The sequence below is a fragment of the Ambystoma mexicanum genome, chromosome 1p (assembly GCF_040938575.1).
Source record: "Ambystoma mexicanum isolate Mex_15411 chromosome 1p, UKY_AmexF1_1, whole genome shotgun sequence".
Lineage (NCBI taxonomy): Eukaryota > Metazoa > Chordata > Amphibia > Caudata > Ambystomatidae > Ambystoma > Ambystoma mexicanum.
Window position 1 is genome coordinate 1,128,545,920 of NC_090921.1, and position 21,889 is coordinate 1,128,567,808.

Here is a 21,889-nt window from a genome sequence, read left to right on the forward strand (position 1 = left end):
GGTAAAAGGCTGCAGGAGCGAGGACCCAAAATAGAGTAAATTTGCGGGAAACAGCAGCTAGGAAAGTAGAAAAAGAAGGGCATCAGGGACCAAAGAATGAGGCGGTGACATACCAAGAACAAGCCCAGAGCAAGAAGAGTCAATGAGTGGAGAAACAATGAACTTCGGGAAATAAACTCTGAATTTACTGAGATTTTTGACATACAGGCGAGACAGAGAATTATTCAGTAGATAATTGGAGGATCGCTCAGTGAAACAATGCATAATGGGAATTGTGGCTTGAGTTACCAAAATTCTCTGAAAACGAGTCAAACAAGATTGAACACAGGGGAAGTCAAACAAGAATGCAATGCAAGAGGATCATCACATGCTGGGAATTAATTAAGTCTACAGTCCAAGTAAAGACTAAAAGAACTATAGCCACAAACGAGCAAAGTAACTAGACCCAAACCACCAGGCAAAGTTTGTGTTGAATAAAATCTTTACTCTTTATGCTTGGTCCTAGGGAGATTTTACAAATGTCGTCTGCTGAGCGCTTTGGAAGAACCTGTTGGTAGTATACTGGGTTTCCTTTAATTTGTTCCAGACCAAGTGGTACTGTTGCTGGCAAAGCAGGAAATACCTAATTGAGAGGAGAGGGGTGGCAGTACAGTTTACATTCACTTAAGAAAATGGCTGTATAGTAAACTAATGAAAATATATGCTTTATATAAAATGGTGCACAAAGATCTACAATACAGAAGTAAGCACTCAAAATGAGAACCAGAGAATTACAGATAGAGGACTCCTAAAGGACACCAACAACAAATACAGTAGAAAATAATTGTTAGGACATATACAATAAGTACTAATTAATAGAATTGTTTTAAGGTAGTTTTCAATGTTACCAATAAAAAACAATGGGATAAGGTCAGTAGGCAGCTCCCACGTTACAGGATGAAATGGGTAAAAGCTAGCATGTTAGTAATGGTGCTGCAGATGAAGCAACCTTCAGTCAGATGTTAAGGAGGGAACCAGCATGAGGATATCTAGTCCAACAGTTGAAACAGAAAAGACCCACAAAATAAGATTTCGGAGATGAACGAAGGAATCCAAAGTAGATGATGCTGGAATCTGGTGCCGAGAAGAAGGGTCTGAAGGCAAAGCCCCAGGGACTAAAGAAGGACCAGAGCCAGATCAGGTGTTTGAAGAGTCCTCCAGTCCCCCAACGTGTAGAGCAATGTTTCTAAGTGTGGCAAAAAAGTCCAGGGTACTACGTTGTAGAGGTATGTTCCAACATCTGGTGTTTCCCTGCTCATGGTTGCATTTTGGACATCATAGATTGCAGAGCCACTGGCAACTGATGGACAGGATCAATGATGAAAACTAGGTCAGAGGAGCCTGCAAGACTACCCCCTCAGGTTGATGGATCAAGGCACAGAAGCATTAATGAGTTAACACAATACTGACCCTTCACAACAGGTCTGAATGCCCTGGTCAGGACTAAGCACTGCCGAATGGAACAATGGAGCTATCCTACATAAAGGGACAGGAGCAGAGTCTGACCGCACAATGGAGCAAGCACTTCTAGAAAGTTTCAATGCCACTATGTATTCTCTAGAAACAAATCTGTGGTTTCACTTCTGGCTGTATGCCTCGCCATCTCAGGAGCTTTAATGAAGCACACAGCATCTGCTAAGATGGAGGATGTGACTGTGCCCACCAGATCAAGGGAAAAACGTTCCCAATGGTTCAAAAGTAACAGAGCATTGCCTTTAGGGGTATCTGAAGTCCAGCAACAGAGCTTCCAGAAAGTAGCCTCACTGTCATCTTCTTACAAGTAGACAGGAGCAGTTCCAGGTAGTTAACTGACGATTGGCTCTTGATCGCCACAGATATACATTCTGAAAGGGCTGGGTGGTGGTGATCACCAGTCTTTCAATCAGAGCCCATGCACCTTTAAAACATTGGGCAGTCTACCAATTAGTTGAGGCCTGCCACACACTGCCCCACACCCACTGCACACACCCACACACACACACACACACCCACACACACTGCGCGCCACACACACACACACACACACTGCGCGCCACACACACACACACACACTGCGCGACACACACACACACACACACACACACACACACACACACACACACACACACACACACACTGCGCGCCACACACACACACACACACACTGCGCGCCACACACACACACACACACACACACACACACACACACACACACACACACACACACACACACACACACACACACACACACACACACACACACACACACACACACACACACACACACACACACACACACACACACACACACACACACACACACACACACACACACACACACACACACACACACACACACACCTGGATTCCATTCAGCCAGGGAAGTCCAAGCGGTCCAGGGAGGCAAACTGTCAATGACAGCCATTCTGACATGAAGCATATGTAAGGAGGACAACAAAGACAATGGGCAGGCCATAGAAAAAACACTAAACAGTTGTGTTAACTGAATTTGGTCATCACAATGTAGATGGAGTTGGGCTCAGGCAATATTAAGGGGGGGGGGGGTGTTTCAGAGAAGGTGGGAGCGTCACTGGGGAGGTTGCAGAAAACAAAACAATTTGAACTTGCCACCTGCGCTACACCCCTCATCCCTCGGTCACAGATGGCCTGACTCACACACTGACTCGCAAATTAAGTGTAAGGGTCTTTATTTTCATTTCAAACAGTCCTAGTAGCCATCCCTCTGTCTGGAACCTAGGGATGGGCACTCGTCCCCCTAATTCGGACATCCCACAACCCCAGATTGTTTTTAGTGATCAGAAACACTTAGCATACACAATCTATCTAGCTGTAGATGATGGCCTAAAGGCAAATGCCTCACCTTTCTAGTTTCCCTCAGAGTACAATCTAGGGATCTTATCCAACCATTTTCTCAAGATGTGGTTTAAGGGTCGTGCCTTCCAGAGACCCCGGTCTTCCCCCTCTCTGGTCCTTCTGTGTTCCTTTGTTCATCTCGCTATGTCACTCTCCCGTTTTTCTCCTATACACCTCCCTCCTTCTCCCAAGCCATCTCTCGCGCTGATGAACGGTCATGCTCTTTCTGGTGAATATCCCTCCCACAGAATCTCCTCTTTGCCATCTATCCCTCAGCATATTTGCTCTTAAGAAAATGTTTCAGCGCCAGAGGGCGCAAGGCAGCCCTGCCCGATACGCTCAGCGCCAGACATGACAGGTACATATAGCTACCCCAAGAGGGGTATGTACGGAGGGCAGTGAGGAATCCGTGGGAGGAACATCCATCAGAAAGAACATTGCTGAGGTAAATAATTTGTTCTTCTAATGGACTCCTTCCTCCCACTGATTTCTCATCTATGATATGAGGATATGACTCCCAAAGCAGTACAATGACCTGGAGGAGGGAGAGTAGCAAGGACACCATCGAAACCAGAAAACTCTGAAGGCCTCCTCTGCCAAAACAAGCACCCTCACCAGAAAAATAGTCCAAGCAGTAATGCTTAGCAAATGTGTGCAATGAAGCCCACATAGCCGAACGGCAAATATCCAGAACAGGGACTCTACACGTTGTATGGCGGAGATGGCGGGCAAGCCTCTAGTCGTACGAGCCCTGCAAGTCGTGTCCTAACGTTCAGAGATGCAAAGAATTATCCATCGACACCCTGTTTGCCAACTACGGTACCAGTGCCAACAAAAGAAAAGCTGGTCATCTGTTCTAGCTTCCATTGTCCTCGATAATTAGAACTTGACTGCCTGCACCAGATTCAGCCAATGAAAACGCTCCGCTGCCTTGGATGAATGAGGTGGAGGAAAAAAGAAAAAGGGAGGCAGAAGGATCTTTTGAGAGAGATGGAAGTCAGAGACCACCTTCTGAAGGAAAGAGGGTGTACCTCTCGATGTAACATTTTCCTTGGAGAAAAAGTAGCGAGGTTCAACTGACAACACCTGGAGCTCATTCACCATTCTAGCGTAAATGATGGCAACCAGGAAAGTCACCTTAAGTGTGAGCACACTTAACGGACAGTAAAGAAGGTTCCCAAACAAGCGCCCATTAAAAACGTTCTACATTTAAATTCCACACAGGGACAACATACTGGCGTGGGGCAAACATATTAGAAAAAACCCTCAGGAATTACGTGGGGATTGTGAAAAAGGAGCACCGGGTCCTCTGGAAGACTGAAATTGCCACAAGACACTGCTTAACCGTACCTATCTGCACACTCGCCCGGGCCAAAGACAGAAACAAACCTAACAGAGGATGTGAAGCAAGTAAAAGGGTGCAGATCCCTCCCCCAACACCTGTAGGCATTTATAGATTTGGAGGAAGATCTTGTAGTGGAGAGGAGTACATTCAGAACGTCCTTTGACAAATCCCACTCCATATACCTTATGCTTTCAGCAACCAGGAATGAAGGTTTATGCTGAGTACATTAGGGTGCAGGACCCTCCCCTCAGAGTGGGAGAGGTATATCATCTGTGGTAGAAGTCAAGGAGTGCAGATTGCCATGTCCAGCAACTCCATGTACCACATTCTCTGGGACCAGTCTTGAGCGATCAAGATCATTGTGGACCCAAAGAGGCACATTCTCCTGAGAGCAAGCCATGTTCCACTCTCTTGCTCTGCTTCCCAGGAAACTAAGGTCTGGTTTCCCCAAGCAGGGACGTAATACGTCACGGACAAGGATCAGCGCTTTGAAACTACTATGGTGATGATTTGGAATTTTACAAAAGCATAGAAACAGGACATCCTTGGAGATCCACAGAAGTAGGTGGGGAAGCTGCAAGAAGAAAAGATTTCCCAACGGTCCCAATTAAAAAAGTGTACCTGCACCTATTACATTTACAGATATAGAAGTGATTTAAACATACAAATTGACCATTTTTAACATAGTTAATGAAAACCCAGTCAAACAGTTATTTTAGGCAAAAGTGTAAAACTGGAAAAGCAAGCAACAGTAAATGAAAATAGACTGGCTAACATAAGAACAAACGCATCTCTCAAATGATATCACATCAAACCGTTCTTTTTTAAAACTTTCTCTTCGCAACAACTTTCGGAGCTGGTTTTCACAGCAACACATGCAAATTCCTACTCCAGCCCAATGTACCATTGATACCCAGTTTTGTTACTCAATCATCAATCTGCCCAACTGTTCATTACGGCTCACCAACCTGAAATTTGCATGCTGCCTTGCTAACTGATTGCATTTTGGATAATGTCCACTGTAACAGATCTTCCAAACAACATTAGATATTGGCCCGTCTGCCCCCAACCTGACCCAGTACACAAAGTGCAAATACAAACCAGTCCAATGGGTCGTTCTTCATCCTGAGATAGTCCCTGGGGAAGTATCCTGGTGGGTAGCGGAGATTGTGATATTGATCCCAAAGGACTCTCTTGCTCCGAGGGGGCGTAGGAATGATTTTTACTTTAACAGGAAGCTTCACAGTTGAAATCTGCTCTGCACCGTTTTTAGACTGTAAAAACAAAGGACGGTATAATGAAGATATTTAGGTTATGTGGTGAAAAACAAAATGAAACCGAAAACGTTCACTCGGTAATGCATTCAGTTGCACAATTTCAATGCTTGGTCACTTAGTCCCACTACAATTGTAATAATGCAAAATGATGCTTTTAAATCACTTGTTGAACACCAACAGAACCAGAACAGCCAATATGCAACACTCCTTTGTAAATGGCTATCCAAGACGTAAGATGTATACATGAGCAAGTAAAAATTGCAGATTTGAAAAGTGTTTAGTTTAATTTGGTATCATATAGATTATAGGCCCTGCGGTAGCCATACGAAGAGCACTTTTTGGGCAGCTTATAACTTAGGCCCCCCCCCCCGGATGAATCCTCACACAAACAGTATATGGCCCCAGCAGATTGATTCTGCAAAGTTTGCTGTGGTTGCGTGCAGAGGGGGCAAAGTTATAGTGGGGGTCCCATAATGTGTGTTTTCCCATAGACGCAATGGAAAATAAAATGCTGCTCATGCCTACAGCCCAAAGCGCTGGACGGATTTTCACCAAATTGTGCCAGGAGCGACGGCTTGGTCCCGAAAGCAAGCATTTGTAATTTTGGTGTACATCTGTTCAGTATTTTCTTTTTAAAATGCTCAAAGAGTAGGTTAAAAAAAAAAAAGTGTGCTATCTGGGTTCGGTCCGTGGCCTCGCTTCACTGTTCGCTGCAGACTAGTCCAGTGGACGTTGTGATGTTCGCGGACATGGGTGGTGAAAAGCCTGAGGTACGTCATATTTTTCGGACATGCCCGCCAAGTTGGATTCGCGGACGGCACATGTTGTCCGCGAATATCACAGTAAAAACATTTAAAAAAACACAACATTGCACTTGTCTAACACATGAAACAATCTCCAGGGAGGTGAGGGGGGCGAGGAGGGGACATGGCCATAAAAAGCCAAAATAAAGGGCAGGTTTGCACCTTCGAAGTCGCAAACAGTGTGGGGACACCCCTGTAATTTTCGCAAACATCTCAGGTGTTTTGGAGGGCATCCAAACATTTTTGTATTAGAGGGTTGGTGAAAAGCAGTTTTTGGATGGCGTATAACTTTGGCGCCACTCAATGTAACTGTATGAACTTTTCTGATATTATTCTAGATGTGACATTGAATACCTCTACAAAGTTTGGTGCTGTTTTGCCCAAAGGAAACATAAATAGAGGGGCTGGGGGGATGGTCACACATTTTTGAAAGGCTTATAAATTTGGTGCCGTTTCACGAATCTGCCCAAAAGTATGCAAAAAGTTAAGACTCAGATTTGAATGTTTTTGCAAAGTTTTGGGGGATTTTGTGAAGATGGGGCAAAAATAGAGGGAAGGGGATTCAACATTTCTAGATGGGTTGAAAAAGTTACTTTCTTACCTGGTAACGTTCTTTCGATGGGATGGTCCAACGACGTATTCCAGATCTATGACAGGTAATCACACAGCTGTGCTGCTTCGGAAACTTTTTTCGGCGTCTGCGTCCTGCGTCAATGACGTTGATCCGCCGTCGTTGAGGACCTCCTCCGACGTCCGACGTCATTCTATGTGATAAGTAGGACGCACAACGGCCGTAGCCTCAATTGTAGTTTTTTCCCCCAGAACGTGTGACATTAGTCAACTGCCAGTCAGACACAAAACCTTGCGGAACGTAAGCTGCAATCGCAAAAGAAATTCGGCAGCGGGGAAGGCAGGGACGGAGCGATATGGAATACATCGTCGGACCATCCCATCGAAAGAACGTTACCAGGTAAGAAAGTAACTTGTTCTTCGAGGGGATTAGGTCCTCCGACGTATTCCATATCAATGACAGACTCCCAAATCAGTACCAGAGCAAGGAGGAGGGAATAATTTAGAATCAAAATTTAGAATTGCCAATCAAATAGAGCAAAGGACCGCCTTGCCAAAGGCCAGATCCTGTCCTCGGATGGAATCGAGGGAAGAGTGACGTACAAATGTATATACAGAAGCCCAGGTGGCTGCATCACAGATGTTGCGAATAGGAACACCCCTCTGCAGGGCAGTAGATGCAGCCATACCCCTGGTAGAATGGGCCCGCAAGCCAGCCGGCGGGTCCTTACCCGCCAAGCGGTAACACTCCGAGATGGCCAAAATAATCCAGCGAGACAAAGTCTCTTTCGTCACAGACTGTCCCAAACGCTTTCCAGCGTAACTAATAAAGAGTTGATCGTCCACTCTGACCCGGGACACGCGTGAAACATAAAAGCTTAAAGCTCTCCTAGGATCAAACCTATGGAGCCTCTCCTCTTCCTTACCAGGATGCGGAAGAACAACCTTCTGGGCCAAATGAAATTCCGAAACCACCTTCGGAAGAAAAGAAGGACGAACTCTAAGGACAACCCTGTCCTTATGAAATACAGTGAAGGGTGGCTTAACTGAAAGTGCCTGTAACTCACTCACTCTGCGAGCGGAAGTAACCGCAACCAAAAACACAGTTTTCAGAGTTAACAGCCTCAAAGGGCAAGAATGCAAAGGCTCAAACGGAGCACCCATAAGAAACTTAAGAACAAGATTTAAATCCCAACCGGGCACCAGGAAAGGTGACGGAGGGAACACATTAGTGAGCCCTTTCAGAAACTGTCAAATTAAAGGGATTTTAAAGTAGGAACACTCTTCAGACGAGCACTTAAAGATGGACAGCGCCGCCAGGTAACCTTCAATGGTACCCACTTGCAAGCCCCTGTGGGCCAAAGAAAGTAAAAAGGACAGAACCATGGGGATGTCACATGCAAAAGGATCCACATTCTGAACTCTGCACCAGTCGCAGAACTTACGCCAACGGTACAGAGACTTTGTTGCTGGCCGTCGGGCCGAGAGCAACACCTCCATCACGTCTTCAGGGAGGTCCCAATCCTTATACCTCAACCTTTCAGAAGCCAAGCGTGAAGGTTGAGGGATCTGACCTCTGGATGTAGAACCTGACCCACCTCCCGGGAGAGCAGATCGTCTCGGTAGGGAAGACGAGGTGGAGGGCAGATGGACAAGTCGAGAAGGTCCGGGTACCACGTCCTCTGAGCCCACGCTGGAGCAATGAGGATCATCCGGAAACCAAACTTCCGTAACCGCCGCAGCACCTGCGGGATGACGGGGACTGGAGGAAACGCGTACAGCAGCGGGAATGACCACTCCACCACAAACGCGTCTCCTAAGGCTCCTTCTGGAGGAAATTCCCGCGAGCAGAAACTCTTGCATTTCCGGTTGACACTGGAGACGAAGAGATCCACTTGAGGGGTCACCCAAAGGGCGAAGATCTCCAGGAGAATCTCCTGAGCCAACTCCCACTCATGAGAGATCGTGCTCTGCCTGCTCAGAGCGTCCGCCGTCACGTTTTCATCTCCGGCCAGATGAACTGCCGAGATCGAAACTTCCTGCCGGATGGCCCAGAACTCGAGCTGCATCGCCTCCCTGCACGGAGGAAGTAACCCTGCCCCCCCACTTTTTGTTGAGGTAGTGCATGGCCACTGTGTTGTCCGTCAGGATCAGGACATTCTTTCCTCGCACAGTCGGCAGAAAAGCCTTCAGGGCTAGCCTGACGGCCCTCAGCTCCAACAGATTGATATGGAGTCTGGACTCTGACGGAGACCAACGACCGCTGACTGTCAGCTCGTTGGCATGAGCCCCCCATCCCGTGAGGGATGCATCCGTCACGATCGTCACCTCCGGCCAGGGAAGCCAAAATGGAGCCCCCTTCATCAAGTTGCCTTCGACGGCCCACCACAGAAGGTCCCGGGCGACCGAGGGCGGCACCTGAACCGGGTCCGACATCCTGCCGGAGGACTGGGACCATTGCATCTTGAGTGCCCACTGCAAAGATCTCATCCGCAGGCGAGCCTCTGGCACCAGAAGAATGCAGGATGCCATGAGGCCGAGCAACCTCAAGAACTCGAACGCTGGGGGTGTCTGGGCATGCTGAAACTTGTGCACCATCTGCTGAATGTGAAGAGCCCTCACCTGGGGAGGAAAACACTGCCCCAGGGAAGTGTCGAGCACTGCTCCGATGTACTGGAGCCGCTGTGTTGGCGTCAAATGGGACTTCTTTAAATTGAGGGAGAAGCTCAGCCTGTGAAGGAAGTGGCAGGTGACTGACAGATGATCCCGGACTTGCTCGGGAGAGCGCCCCCTGATCAACCAATCGTCCAGGTAGGGGTAGATGTGAATCCCCCTTGCCTGAGATGCGCTGCCACCACCACCATGAGCTTGGTGAAAACCCTTGGGGCGGAGGTCAATCCGAATGGCAGGACCCGAAACTGAAAGTGCGAGTCGCCAACCGCGAACCTCAGGTACTTCTTGTGCTTGGGATGGATCGGCACATGGAAGTAAGCATCCTTGAGGTCGAGAGACACCAACCAGTCCTGAAGCTGAAGGGCCTGGAGGACTTGAGAGAGAGTAACCATCTTGAACTTGTCCTTCCTGAGGAGTTTGTTCAAACCGCGCAAGTCCATGATGGGTCTCAATCCCCCATCTTTCTTCGAAATCAAAAAATAAGGGGAATACCATCCCTTGTTCCTCTCCGCTACAGGCACCAGTTCTATGGCGCCTTTCTCCAGCAGGGCTTGAATTTCCTGCGCAAGGAGCGGATCCGGACTCTGCAAAGAGGTTCCCCGGTGGATTGTCGCGAGGCCTGTGCTGAAAGGGAAGTCAGTAGCCGTGGGTTATGATCTCCAGAACCCACACATCTGAAGTAATGGCACGCCACTCTACAAGATGCTGCGCCAACCTTCCCCCAACCGGCGAACCATGGGACATGGCCTCATGACTGAGTGGTAGCGGCTGCGGCGTTACCTGATGGCAAAGAGGCAACTGCCCGAGCGGCCTTGGCACCACGGGTACCCTGTCGTCCACCTCTGGTACCCCTGTGTTCGCCTCTTTGACTGCCAGCTCCTCTCGCTTTACTGAAGGACGAGTAATAGCGAAAGGAACCACCCCTCCATTGCTGTCCCCTAGGACGGAAAGGCAGAGGTTGGCGAACTGCAGCACCCAACGACTTTGCTGCAGCTTTGGAGGTCTGCAACCTCTCAAGGCTCTCGTCAGCCTTGCTGCCAAAAAGGTGTTCACCGTCAAAGGGCATGTTGAGGAGCCGGGACTGCACATCAGGAGTTAACCCAGACTTCCGCAACCACGCAAACCTGCGTATCACGGTGCTCGCCGCCATGGACCTGCCGACGCATTCAGCCATGTCCAAACCCGACTGAACGGACTCACACATGGCATCCTTACCATCCTGGACCATAGCAAAGAAACCATCCCGTTCGTCCCCTTCGGGAATATGTTCAGCCGCTAACGCAACTCAGTTCCACAGAGTGTATGTGAAACGAGACAAGGCACAAATGGAGTTGGCCGCCTGAAGCGCCATACGACCAGAAGAAAACACTTTCTTCGCCCAGCCATCAAAACGTTTGTCGTCCCTATCTGGAGGGATGGTGGGGTACGACGCCTGCTTTGCCGGGCCGTGGCCGCCTGCACCACCAAACTCTCCGGAGTGGGGTGCCTGGTCAAGTAGCAGGGGTCGCTACTGGCTGGATGGTATTTTCGCGACAAGGACCTGCCCACCGCCGGGAGACTCTGCAGAGCAGTCGAAGCCGCCGCCACCACCCTTCTCTGTAGAGCCATATGAAACAGCAGTACCGGGTCAGTTGGGGGACCAACATCAAGGATGGCCGTGAGATCATCCTGCACAAACTCCCCTGGGGGAGTAGACCATCCCAAGTACTCGGAAACCCTAGCCATAAGGCGCCGGTACAAGGAATTGGCATGAGAGCCAGGCTCAGGCCTACAAAACTCCACCTCCGGAGAGGTGTCCAGTCCACTGGCATCATGCAGTGACTGCCTCAAATCGTCAAGCTGACTATGGCCCGAGGCCATTTCATCTGGAACCTGACTAGGAACCAGGCCATCAGAATCCTCATCCACCTCCGAAATATATTACAGGTGGCAAAAAGAAGGCACCCGAGAGTGCTTGCTCTTAACCAGAGCCTTCCTAGGGGGTTCCCCCGTGCCACGAGGTACCTCCGACACCCCGGCCTCGAAAGGCGTCGAGGGAGTCGAGTGAATCGGCGCCGGCGTCGAGAGAACAGGCATCGGCGCCGAGAGGATCGGCGTCGACGAAATCGGCATCGACGTCAGATGCAGCGCCGTCGGCATCGACACAGTCCTCGAAGCCGGAGTTCCGAGCGTGTCCTTCGACAACCTGAGCGTCGACGGCTTCGATGACTTCCTCGGAGCCGGAGCCTCGAGAAAGCCTGTCGACGCCCTTGATGCCTCAGACGTTGAGGTCTTCCTCGAAGACATCACAGGTGCACACGGTCTCGAACGCGTCGAGGACCGGGACCTGGAACGGGTACGTCGAGAACGAGTCCCCTTGTCCGAACGGGACCTCTCCCGTGACTCGTGCGAGTGGTGTCTCACGGCCGACCCCACTCGGGGGCGCGGACGGCTTAGTACCCTGCGACTCGAGAATCGCCAGCATTTTCTTCCCGAAGGAAGCCCATTCCTCCGGCGTCGCACGGCTGGTGGGGTAAGCGACGTGCCGGGCAGAGTCCTCAGAAGAGGACATGGAAGACTACTGCTGTCGGCGCTTCCGAGAATGCCTCGAAGAGGCCAAGGAGTGGCGAGACCGACTCCTAGGAGACCCACGAGACTTCCGACGATGACGCGGAGAGTCACCTCTTGAATCATCCGTCGAAAGCCCCGCAGACTTCGACTTCCGGGGCTTGGACACCCGACCTACCGACAACTTCTTCTTACGTTCTCGTAAGGCTTTGGATGTGAGCGACTGGCAGTCGATACAGTCATCCGTGTCGTGGGCCTCCCCGAGGCACCAGAGGCAGGCGTCGTGCGAGTCCGTCACCGACATCTTGGACCCACACTCCCCGCACTTCTTGAAGCCCGGATACGGGGTCGAAGACGAAGTAGAAGACATCTTCACACGAAGGATTATCTCACAAAAACGAACAGGTTTGAAGAACCGAGAAGAACAGAACTCAAAAGAGTCGAGGCGTTAACCGAGATTCACGAAGCAACACGTTCGCAGAAAAAACAGAACTGAGGCTACGGGCGTCGTGCGTCCTACTTATCACATCGGATGACGTCGGAGGAGGTCCTCGACGACGGCGCATCAACGTCATCGACGCAGGAGCCGAAAAAAGTTTCCGAAGCAGCACAGCTGTGGTGATTACTTGTCATAGATATGGAATACGTCAGAGGACCCAATCCCCTCGAAATAACTTTGTTGTTAATTGAGGAATGTGCACAAAAAAGATTTTAGAAAGATTGTAGACCGAACCTTGAATTTTTCTGCAAAGTCTGAATGGATTTTGTCAACTTGGAGCAAAGTTATGTGACTATTTTATGTATGTATATTTTGACACTTTTCAAAAAATAAAACGTGGATGGATTTGCAGGAATGTTGTGCAAGGAGCATTGGCAAGGACTTGAAAGCATGGTTTGAGGTATAGCCCGGTGGCCCTAGGCAGTGGCCAGATTGAGTCATGGCCAAAAGCCATGACTCAGACACTCTGGCTACTGGCCATGACCACAAGGGACTGGCAAAGGGGTTAAAGTGGGCATGGCCACCATGGACTGGCTATGTGGAGAAGTTTTTCCAAATCGGGATAGGTTTGAATGGAAAAATAAATTCTGCCCGTGGCTAAAATTCTGTCTATGGATAATGACAATGATAATCAGAAGATAATTACCAAGAACGCCAAACCAGATGCCCACTTGGTCACCAGGCCAGCCCTTGAAATCATTACCCCACCCTTATTTGCAGCTATAGTGGGACAAGATATTGGGATTGGATGCTGGACTCATTTCCACAAACACGCAGCAATGACTGGCTCACAAACCACATGCATTGAGAAAGGCTCTTGAGAGTCAAATTATGTGTCGGCGGAGTCCTAACAAATATAGCATCAAGAATGGTTTTAAAGACTGCTTCATTACGACAGTTACTTATTGAATAACCCAGTGCGGAGGTGAACAGGGCTCACTCTGCTATTTGAAACCTAACACTTGAAGAAGGAAGGGTACCTTCACAAAAGAACCCCCATCACCAGCAGCAGGGTAATCTGTTAAAAGTACTAGATGAAGCACAGCGATTATTGGGGCATGCAGCATGGGCGAACCGTAGGTTTGAGTGGGAAGAAATATTTTGCTTGCGGCTACAGCCTTAAGTGCTGTAATAAATGACAACAAACCTGCGCGAGAAGCATCAGCAAGGACCTGAAAGCATGGTTTTGCAAATCTGTATTGTGTTTTATTTTTCCAAAGTGTCCAAATGTAAGCTAAAAAAAAATTGTGATACAAGTTTGGTGCATGGACAATGGCCTCCGCCCTCGGCAAGGACGAATGCCTACTTCAATTTACTTATTGGGGGGATGCAGCATGGGCGAAGCAGTAGGTTTAAATGGGAGAAAGTGCTGGACGGGATTGCAGCAAAGTTGTGCGAGGAGCATCAGCAAAGGCCTGAAAGGATGCTTTTGTAAATCTGTCCTGTATGTTACTTTTTTGAAATTGTCGAAACGTTCGTACAAAAAAAGTGACAGAACTTTTCTGGCATGGGCAGAGGGCCTGGCCTTCGGCATGGACAAAAATCGACTCTGATTTGCCTTTTGGGTTATGCGCTGCCGATAACGACTCACATAAGTATGCGTTGCAAAAAATATGTTTGTTAAAGGAGGTTTATAGTTGTTTCATATATGATAAAAGAGGAATTATCAATTATTTATATACAGTGATGTAACAGTACGAAACATTTTCACTTATGAAAACGTATTCAATTGACAGAAAAATCTTTGTTAAAGGGACGTTACGGTTAAGATGTACCCCACCCTTGGGACTCCTCTGCTCCAGCAGTAAGCTAGTGGCCACTCACCTTGGGATCCTTTGGAACTTCACTCCTGGGCTCCCATGAGTACGTGTCCATCCATACTGCCCCTTTCATTTATGCACTTCTGTTTCTGCAGAATGCATATTCGCATTTATATGAGTACTATGTACAATTCTTCAGTATAAGTATGGGAAATGTAGATGCAAAAGATTTGTAGAACACGGTTAAGTGGCAGTTGGTGGGTGGAAGTTTAATATGTTGATAGGCTATATGCAGAGTTATATGATTGGTGGATATATGTGTGAAAGGTTTAAAGCAGGCAATGAGGGAGTGTTACAAACATTACAGTAACAAGAGAAGGGCTGTTTTGTGTGATGGTGTGCATGTGTAATCCGAGTTTTCTAATACGGTGTGTGCTAGACAGGGGAATGCGGATAGTTTTAAACTGCAAGGGATTATGGTGTCTATTGTATGTTAGAGAAGAATTTCAGACAAATTTGTTTGTGCTTTTTTCTTTTTCTCTAGTATAGAATTGTCCATCATTTCCATTAGTATAGTAAAAAATGCTAATGGGAATGTTGGAGAATCTTATTGAATCTAACTACTTTACTGAAAAATGTAAAGTAGATGGAGTCTATAAGCTTATTTTTTTAGTTCTATTTTTTTTTTAACTGTGAAAGGTGTTTTTTTTTGTTGCAGGCTAGAAATTAAGGTGGGGAGGGAAATTAGGGAAGGGGCATCAACCACACACATGGAGGGGCAGGTGGACAGGGGAAGATGTTGCACAAGTGTTAAATCCAAGGTAGACAGCAATGTTTCTCATGCTCCTGGTTCACTGCTTCAAAAGCACTTCGAAATTGCTCCCCCCTGCAGAGTGGTGTGTTGCAGTACATACAGAAGTTCGGTTGTTTTTGAAAGTTCTGGATTAACAGCCTCCTTTATTGCTTTCAACGTAGCTGGCGGGATTTTGTGTCCCACAGAAGTAGGATGTGTGGTTACAGAATTGGTTGAGGAAGATGAGGTAGAGGAAGACAGCCTAATACTTCCCAAGAAAGGAACAGCCTTTCTGAGAGCACTACGGTGGTTGGAATTGGTGTGGCGGTGCATGAGGGCGGTCCCGTAGGAGTACTGCCTGAGTTGTCTGCAACCGAGTACAGTGCATTTCACTTTATTAGCTTTAGCCTTTGATACATTTCCAACATTGGTAAAGAACTGCCACACCCATGATTCTCTCTGGGTGCTAGAGGTAGGCACTTCTTCTACCTCATCTTCCTCGTCTTCTTGATTGTCTTTTGAAGTATTGCGCTTCTTCGTTATGCAAGTCCTCCAGTTGGTGGTGGCTGCTATTGGGGAGGAGAGATGGCAATAGCCGATGCCATTTTTAAGATAAGGCAGTAGTTTCTTACCTGTAACTCCATTTCTGCAGCATTGGTATCTTTCATGGATTCACATGCTGAGAATATTTCCCCGTCGTCGGGCTGGGAAACCTCAGTAACTTTAACTTAGCGTTTTCCTATGGAAAACTTCGACACTTTAGTGTCCTATCAACATCCTTTTTAGGTGCTTTAGGCCCCACCAATAGGACGTCTGGTATAAATAGCCATGCCCCGTGACTTCCCTTCATATTTTAACCTCCAAAGTAGAGGGAACACAAACCCAGGTTTGCCTGCAGGGGCGGTTGGCGGGCACATGTGAATCCATGAAAGATATCAACGCTGGAGAAATGGAGTTACAGGTAAGAAGCTACTCCCTTTTCTAGCATTGGATCTTTCATGGATTCACATGCGGTGAATAGATTACACAGCGGTACAACCAATTAGTGGCGGTGTGTGACAGGCAAACCAACCAACAGTACTTAATCACATATATGAGACAACAAACCCATCAAGTGACAACTCCCATAGAAAAAACCTGAAGCTGCAGGGCCCACCTTATTGGAACAGGCGTTGGAGGACTGCACGCCCTACCTGCACATCTTCCGCATGCTGCTGCCCCAGACAGTAATGCCTAGTGAAGGTATGCGGCACCGGCCAGGAGGCCGCCTGGCAAATGTCCACCAGTGGTATCCCAGACCACAGTGCCGCCGACGAGGCAGTGGAGCTTGTAGAATGTGCCTTAGGAGCACTCCTCAAAGGCTTTCCAGCTTGGTGGCAAAACGAAATTGTAGAGGAAACCCATCGGGAAAGTCCTTGGTTGGAGATGGCCTGTCCCTTGTTGGACGGCCCATATGCCACAACCAGTTCCCTTTACTTCCTGAAGTCCTGTGTGCAATTCAGATCAAACTTTAGGGCCCTCTTTATGTTCAGAGAATGCAGGGCCCTTTCCGCTGGCGTGGATGCCTTAGCAAAAAACGAGGGTAAAGCAATAGAAGCAAGTTTGTGAAATGCTGTTAGCACTTTCGGGATAAAGTGCGGGTTAGTGGCCAGGAGAACCTTGTCCTTCACAAACCTCAGGTAAGGCGGGTCAATGACTAGTGCTTGTAATTCAGACATCAGCCTGGCCTAGGTAATCGCCACTAGAAAAGCCACCTTCCATGAGAGGAACTTTAAGGGAGCTGTCGACATGGGTTCAAAAGGAGGCTTCATCAAAGCCAAAAGAACCACATTAAGGCTCCACACAGGTGCAAATTTCTTCACTGGAGGAAATGTCCGAAACAACCCCTTCAGAAAATGGTTCACCAAACAATCAATGAACAGAGGAGCCGCATGGCCCTTTCTCGTGAAACTAGAAATCTCCACCAAATGCACCTTAATGGATGACAATGCTAATCCCCCTTCCGCCAAGTGCAACAGGTACGTTAGAACCTGCGCGGAAGAAATGTTCAAAGGTTCAATCCCAGGATGACCCTCACACCGTTCACAGAATCATGTCCATTTATGTCCATACGAGACATTTGTGGAAGGTGCCCTCGCTGCCTCCACAATTCACTGACATTCTTGGGATATTCATAAATCACTGAACTCTGAGTGGTCAGGAGCCACGCAGCCAGGCTGAGAGATGCCGGATCATGATGCCACAGCCTGCTGTCGTCCTGAGACAGGAGATCCGTAGCCGCTCGCAACCGAATCGGCTCTTCCACTGCCATATGAAGGAGATCTGAGAACCACGTCTGCCTGGGCCAGAATGGGGCCACCAGAATCAATCGGCACTGGTACCTCCGAATCAACTGGATGGTCTGCCGAATGAGCAGTAACAGGGGAAACGCATACGCGAAGAGACCTGTTCATGGAATGAAAACGCGCCTCCTGACCCCAGGACTCGGGATGAGCCCCTCTGCTGGTGAACTCATGACACTGCTAGTTTTCCCTCGTAGCAAAAAGATCCAACAGAGGATGCCCCCATCGCCGGAGGACCCTCGAGACCTGCTGCTCCTTCAGCCTCCACTCGTGCAGCTGGCAAGCGTCCCTGCTGAGCGCGTCTGCTTGAACATTCAGCACTCCGGGCAGATGGAAAGCGACAATTCGGATCCCTTGATCTAGAGCCTAATGCCAAACGTCCTGCGCCTCCTTCGACAGGACCCGGGAATGTGTGCCCTCCCCCCCGTTTTCTTAAATAAAACATTGTGGAGGTATTGTCCATCAACACCCTCACAACCGATCTGCGGATGCACGGAAGAAACAACTTTAGGGCCCAGTGCACCACTCTCAACTCGAGCACATTGATGTGGAACATAGTCTTCACCCAAGACCACAGGCCCTGCACCTGCAAGCCGTCGAGGTGTGCCCTTCCCCACCATAGTGTCTGCCACAATCGTGAACTGGAACTCCAGCTCCAGCAAGGGCATTCCCCTCAATAGATTTATCATGCACACCCACCAGCGAAAGGCATCCAATAGGCTTTTGTCGATCAACTTGTCTGACCACAATCCTCGACACTGTGACCATCTGTCCGCGAGGAACTCTTGCACCGGCCTCATGAAGCGATGGCAATTGGGCATAAGAGTGATGCACAAAGACATGGCTCCCAACAGCGACATGTAACCGCGGACCGATAGAGCTATGCCCTCTGTCCACTTGTTTGCTTTGGCCCTCATCTTTTGCACATGCTTGTCGGAAGGCTTCACCAGATTTTGTTGGTGTTTCCTGTGGCGCAGTTTCTTACCCAACTCCCTGGACACCAATCGTCCAGGTAGGGGTACACATGAGGACCTTCCCTCCGGAGGAAGGCCGCCACCGGCGCCAGACACTTTGCGAACGTCCTGGGGACGACTTCAGGCCAAACAGGAGGACCCGAAACTGATAGTATTCCACTCCGACCACAAAACGCAGGAACTTGCGGTGCCTCCGCCGCATAGGGATGTGAAAATAGGGGTCCTGCAGATCCAACGACGCCAGGAACTCACCCGGCTGTACTGACTGGATGACATCTTGAAGGGTTAGCATCTTGAACTTCAGGCGTTGCAGAGTCTTGTTCAACGCCCAAAAATCCAGACTAGGCCTCCACCTGCCGTTGGGCTTTTTCACAACAAAGTACCGGGAGTAAACCCCCTGGCCCTGCTCCGCCACCGGAACTGGTTCTATCGCCTCTTTCCCTAGCATGAGAACCACCTCCTACTGCAGGATTGGAAGTTGCAGCTGCAGCCCATACACCGGCGGAATAGGGACCGGAGCACGCCGGGAACTCAAGAATGGCCAAGACGCACCGTGTAGCACCCAGCAATCTGATGTTATCTTTCTCCACTCGTCGACGTGGATGGCGACTCTGCCCCCCAACAGATTGTCCATATGGCAGTCATTGTTGAGGTTTAGTTTGCCTCCCCTTAGACGCAGAGGACTGCAAACTCTTCTTTCTTTGAGCCTGGAAGTCCCGGCCTTTCTGCGCGGACTGGACAGACCGCCGATACCCTTGAGAGGAGTAGCTGGAGCACCCGTAACCATGATCTCTGGCAGAAGCAAACCGGGCATTCATTGAGGCACCACGGAAAGCCCGAAAGGAGTGAAGAGCGTCCACTCTGCAAGGAACCCAAAGAGTTAGCGGTTTCCGTATCCTCCTTCATCCCTTTTAGGGCTTCATCGATTTCCTTATACTGTAAATCCGGGCGGACGTTGGTGAACTTCAACCAGGCCTGACGCCGAAGCACAACCCTATTTTGAATCTGTTTAAAACCTGACTCCGCCAGGTCCACAGCAATATTTATGCTGTGGTTGGAGGCCTCCTCCCCTTCATGCACCAACAGCATTGCTTCCTTTCGGTGTTGCTCCGGCAGATGTTCAAGAATTGGGGCCAGCCGATGCCACATTTCACAATCATATCTGGCCTTGATCGTCAAGGAATTGGCAGCCTTTACTGTTGTAGCCCTGACTGTCAAGACCTTCTTTCCAAAAGAGTCCTGCTTTCTTGCCTCACTATCCAGAGGCATAACGCATTTACGTTGGCTTCTTGCCTCCCGGCTGGCAGCCTCCGACACCACAGACTCGGGTGTGGGCTGCGACACCAAAGATCTAGGGGTACACTCCGGAGCCTTGAATTTCTTTTCAAGACGACCTTTCACAGCCGGTTCTGAAAATGGGTGGTGCATCGTGCGCAGGCCCTTCTGCCACACTTGGTCGGGAATCGGCACAGAGAAGACCGCCTTCCTCTGCTTGCCCATATGGTCGAAGAGGAAGCCGTTGTTCCGTTCCTCTTCAGGCGCCAGTCCAAACTCCAGACATGCTTTCGACATCATGGCGTGGAACGCCCCAATTTCATCTGGAGGAGAGTGTTGCGCCGGGCTACGGGGCTGCTCCACCTTTGCGTCTGTGTCCCACGCATCATCTCTCGTTGGCGACGATGATACAGTAGAAAGGGTGTCCCGCGGAACACTCAGGGTCCGATTCAGGTAGCTCGCCTTCTTCAGGATGAGATCATGGATGGCCAAACCCCACCGGCAACGGCAATGGCAACCGTGCCAGAGGAGACTTCTTAGGAGCCTCACCAGGCAACACCTCGACCACCAGACTCGTCGGAGGAGGCGGCGGCAACCTCGCATCCAGCTGCCCCAACAAAGATTGAAGCGTACACAGCATTTGACACGACAGAAGAGACTGCGGGTTAACCAGCGGATAACCAGGCGGACCAGCCCCCATTCCACTCGATGTCCAAGGCCTCACACTCTGTAGACAGAGCAGACAGGTCAAACCCTTGCTCCTGTTCCTCCTCCACTTCCGAAGAAACAGAAAATGTAGTTGGATCCTGCTGCAAAATGCTCTCAGGAAGGACAGACTCAAAGGTGGCGGACTGCCATGCTCCACCCGTCGACAACAGCCCTTCCGATTCCATCTGCGTGGACAATAATGGCATCGGACCAATATCAGTCAATGTTGTGGATGGCGCCGATGACACCACCCTCGACGACGGGACCGTAGACTGCAGCACTACCGTAGAAGACAGAGTAACCGTCGACAAGCTCGTCGTCGGATCCGCATCCCCTGGATTCGATTTTTTTCCCGGAGACCTAGATTTTTTGGAAGAACCAGACCGGTGCTTCGAAGGCTCCTGGCTGGAAGAAGGCCTGTGATGGTCCCTGGACGATGAGTGCTTGGACGAAGATTCTTTCGGTTTCGCCAGGACTTTTTCTGACACCGTAGACTTCTCGGGCCTACCACCAGACCCCTTGGACTGGTCCGACCGCCCATGCTTGGACAACAAAGAGCTACCTGCCCCCTTCGACTGATGCGGCCTCAACAAAGACTTACTGCCTTTCCCCACCTCCAACGCAGGCAATGTGGCCCGTTGCTTCTTTAACACAGGTTCAGCCGAAGGCCGAAAAAAGAAAGACTTCTTCTGGGCTATAGACTACATCCTAGCCCATGATACCAAACACATGCAAAAACACAAAGATACACAAGGTGATCCCAACAGTTTGGAGACGGTTGAAATCTGAAGCGAAGCCGCGGGGGCAGGGCTTTTTATACCAGACATCCTATTGGTGGGACCTAAAGCACCCAAAAAGGATGTTAATAGGACACTAAAGTGTCAAAGTTTGACATAGGAAAACGCCAAGTTAAAGTTACCGAGGTTTCCCACCCTGACGGGGAAATATTCACAGCATATGAATCCATGAAAGATCCAATGCTGGAGAAATAGCAGTTTTCCTGATATTCTTCCAAGTATGTGCTGTGGTCTAGATTGTTAATGAATAATGAGTAAGAATATGTGTAGGAGCTGCGCAAGGGTATATTTTGAGCTTCAAAGTTTCTAGTTGAGCTGAAAAATGCAGTTCCAGCTGTTCGCGAAGCACAGACCTGTCTGCGAACACGTCATCATGCCGCGCACAAGCGCGTGGTAATGTTACACTGTCCGAAAAGTCTGCGATGATGTCAGAAGTTCGCGAACGTCGACGACCACAAAAACTGTGGTAAAAGTTGCAAAAAGTGTATAGAAGTGTTCAAAATGATGCTAGAAGGTGGGGAATGGCCGAGTTTAAAGGTGAAACTTTCTAAATTGGAGAAAAATGTTGCTATATATATCAAAATCGTATGTTGTAGCAAATTAGAGTGCACTGGTAAAAACCCATGAAATTCAG

The 21,889-nt window shown here is 49.1% G+C and overlaps 1 protein-coding gene across 3 annotated transcripts in view; it reads right to left on the minus strand.

The window, feature by feature from the left end:
• MBTPS1 (membrane bound transcription factor peptidase, site 1) overlaps positions 1–21,889 on the minus strand; it is a 1,184,166-nt gene that overhangs the window by 214,596 nt on the left and 947,681 nt on the right. For all 3 annotated transcript variants that reach the window (XM_069604782.1, XM_069604783.1, XM_069604784.1), the window contains one exon: positions 5,339–5,511. In XM_069604782.1, the coding sequence (XP_069460883.1) occupies positions 5,339–5,511 (173 nt within the window). The remainder of the gene's footprint in view (positions 1–5,338; positions 5,512–21,889) is intronic.